This window comes from Poecilia reticulata, unplaced genomic scaffold (assembly GCF_000633615.1).
Source record: "Poecilia reticulata strain Guanapo unplaced genomic scaffold, Guppy_female_1.0+MT scaffold_219, whole genome shotgun sequence".
Lineage (NCBI taxonomy): Eukaryota > Metazoa > Chordata > Actinopteri > Cyprinodontiformes > Poeciliidae > Poecilia > Poecilia reticulata.
Genome location: NW_007615023.1, coordinates 474,044 through 476,134, shown reverse-complemented (window position 1 = coordinate 476,134; position 2,091 = coordinate 474,044). Strand labels below are relative to the sequence as shown.

Here is a 2,091-nt window from a genome sequence, read left to right as displayed (position 1 = left end):
CTCTGCTGGTTCTGATGTCTGGACCAGAATACTCATGTCCTGAAGAACCTGCAGCCTGTTGAGCTCAGAGAAAATCCCAGTGGTCTGGATTATTTCAGACGAAGCTGAAGTTGGTTTCTGATTGAGCTTCAGATTCAGGAAATGGATAAAGGGCGATTCCACCTAATTATTCACTACAACCAGCATCTTTAATCTGCTCTAGTTAATCATTAAAACACCTGGACTCTTTAAACCTGGACTGGATGATTATCAACTAATAGCAGAATATTTAAAACTCAATGTGGGATTTGTGGATCTTCAATGAAGGGAGATTTTCATTCTCTCTGTTTTTGATCTGACCTTTGACCTGCTTGACCTGAGGGGGATTTCTACACACTGGGGGTCCGAATGCTGTCCTGTTCTGACCTCAGATCAGCAGGTCCAACTCAGAGGGACTAAATTAATCTCTGGATCCAAGTCCAGGAACAAACTCAGAAAATATTCATTAGATCAGAAGAAATGAACTTTGATTTATGATCAATTATAGATAATTATTCACTGAAATATCAATAATTATATAATTACAAACCTCAATGTTTTCAGTCTGCAGCCTTCAGTCTGTAAAAAACCACAGAGCTCATTCAGTCCAGAACCTTCCAGGTTGGTTCCGGTCAGGTCCAGTTCTGTCAGATGGGTCGGTTTGGACTTCAGAGCTGAGAACAGAGAYGTCCAGCTGGTCTCTGACAAACTGCAGCTCTCCAATCTGAATAAAGAATAAAAGATGAGCTGAAGCCAACAAGATGCAGTTAAAACTGAAATATGAACAAAYAAATAATAAAATGTAGAAAATTAATTTCCCTGAATGTAAAAGAAACTTGATGAACTGATTCTAACATCTGATCCAGTCAAACTGGTTTAAAGAGTCCAAACCAGCAGAACATTTGATCAACAAAGAAACTCAAAGTTTTCTATGAGCAGCAGCCTGGATGAGGTGAGCTATTTTTGCTGGTTCCTGATCTTCAGCTGGAGACCCGACTTGGTAACCGGATCAGAACCACTCAGTTTATCCATGAATGGCTTTGGGTTCTTCTTAAAGCTGCTGAAATCAATGGAGGCCATTATTTCTTAAGGAGACGAGACCTGATGAAGCTTCGTCACAGAGACGAGGCTCCAACCGACTGACAGCTGTCAGACTGAAGAGGACGGTTCCTCGCTGACCCGGCCCAACAGAACCACAGCTTCAGGACAAAGTGAGGAACCTGCTGCTGCAAACCTCACTGTCATTCAGTTCATCTAGATTTGCTTTTCTACAATCAGTCACTTCTTAGATGTTTCATTAATGATGATCTGAACTGGTCAGTGTTTGTGGCTCGATGAGAATCAGAAATAAAACCATCTGAATCTTTACCAACCAAACTGAAACATCTCCATCATTAATTAACTTCATTTGATTTATTTTACTCAGTTTGTTAATCAGACAAACATTTTAAAAACTGAAAAGGTTCAATCTCAAAGTCTTAAATGAGAAAATAATTAATTTTTAAGGTAAAATGTTGTAGAGATTTTAATCTGACATTTAAGCATTTTGTTTTAAAATATTACAATAAAATTATTTATTAAACTAAGGATTAAAGTATCAATGAAAGATTTTATTGTATAAATAGAGTAAACAAACCTCAGTTCCTTCAATTTACTGACTGAACTCTCCAGGATCTCAAACACATTCTTCATATCAGAGTCTCCACCAAAATTTATCCAGATCTTATTTATTTCCAGTTCAGTCAGATGTGGGTTGGACTTCAGAGCTGAAGCCACAACTTCACATTCAGCCTTTTGGAGCCTACAGCCACCAAGTCTGTGATGAGAGAAGAAATAAATTCAGTTCTAATGAAATCAATCTGGATCATAAACAGACTAAAATATGATAACAGTGATGTCATCATCTGATCAACATCTGATCTTCAGTTTCCTGAGTTTGACCCAACAGAGTCTGTGCAGCTACTGACTAAAGTCCAGGTTCTGGTTCTGGTCCAGGCTTCATGTCCTCAGACCTTCAGCTCAGTCAGATGTTGAAGATCTTCTATCATCTGTGAAGGAAAGTTCAGTTTCTCT

General features: G+C 38.5%; 1 protein-coding gene across 2 annotated transcripts in view; it reads right to left on the bottom strand.

Moving 5' to 3' along the window:
* LOC108165942 (ribonuclease inhibitor-like) overlaps positions 1–2,085 on the bottom strand; it is a 3,525-nt gene extending 1,440 nt beyond the window's left edge. The window contains exons 1-2 of one of the 2 annotated variants that reach the window (XR_001776262.1): positions 1,655–1,669; positions 356–742 (exon numbers count right to left, since the gene is read on the bottom strand). Coding sequence is in view for 1 of the 2 variants with exons in the window: in XM_017303224.1 (XP_017158713.1) it covers positions 569–742; positions 1,655–1,710 (230 nt within the window). In the remaining variant the exon portion in view is untranslated. Of the gene's footprint in view, positions 1–355; positions 743–1,654 lie in introns of both variants that reach the window. The other variant, XM_017303224.1, reaches the window with a different exon arrangement.
* Positions 2,086–2,091: the final 6 nt, after the last annotated feature.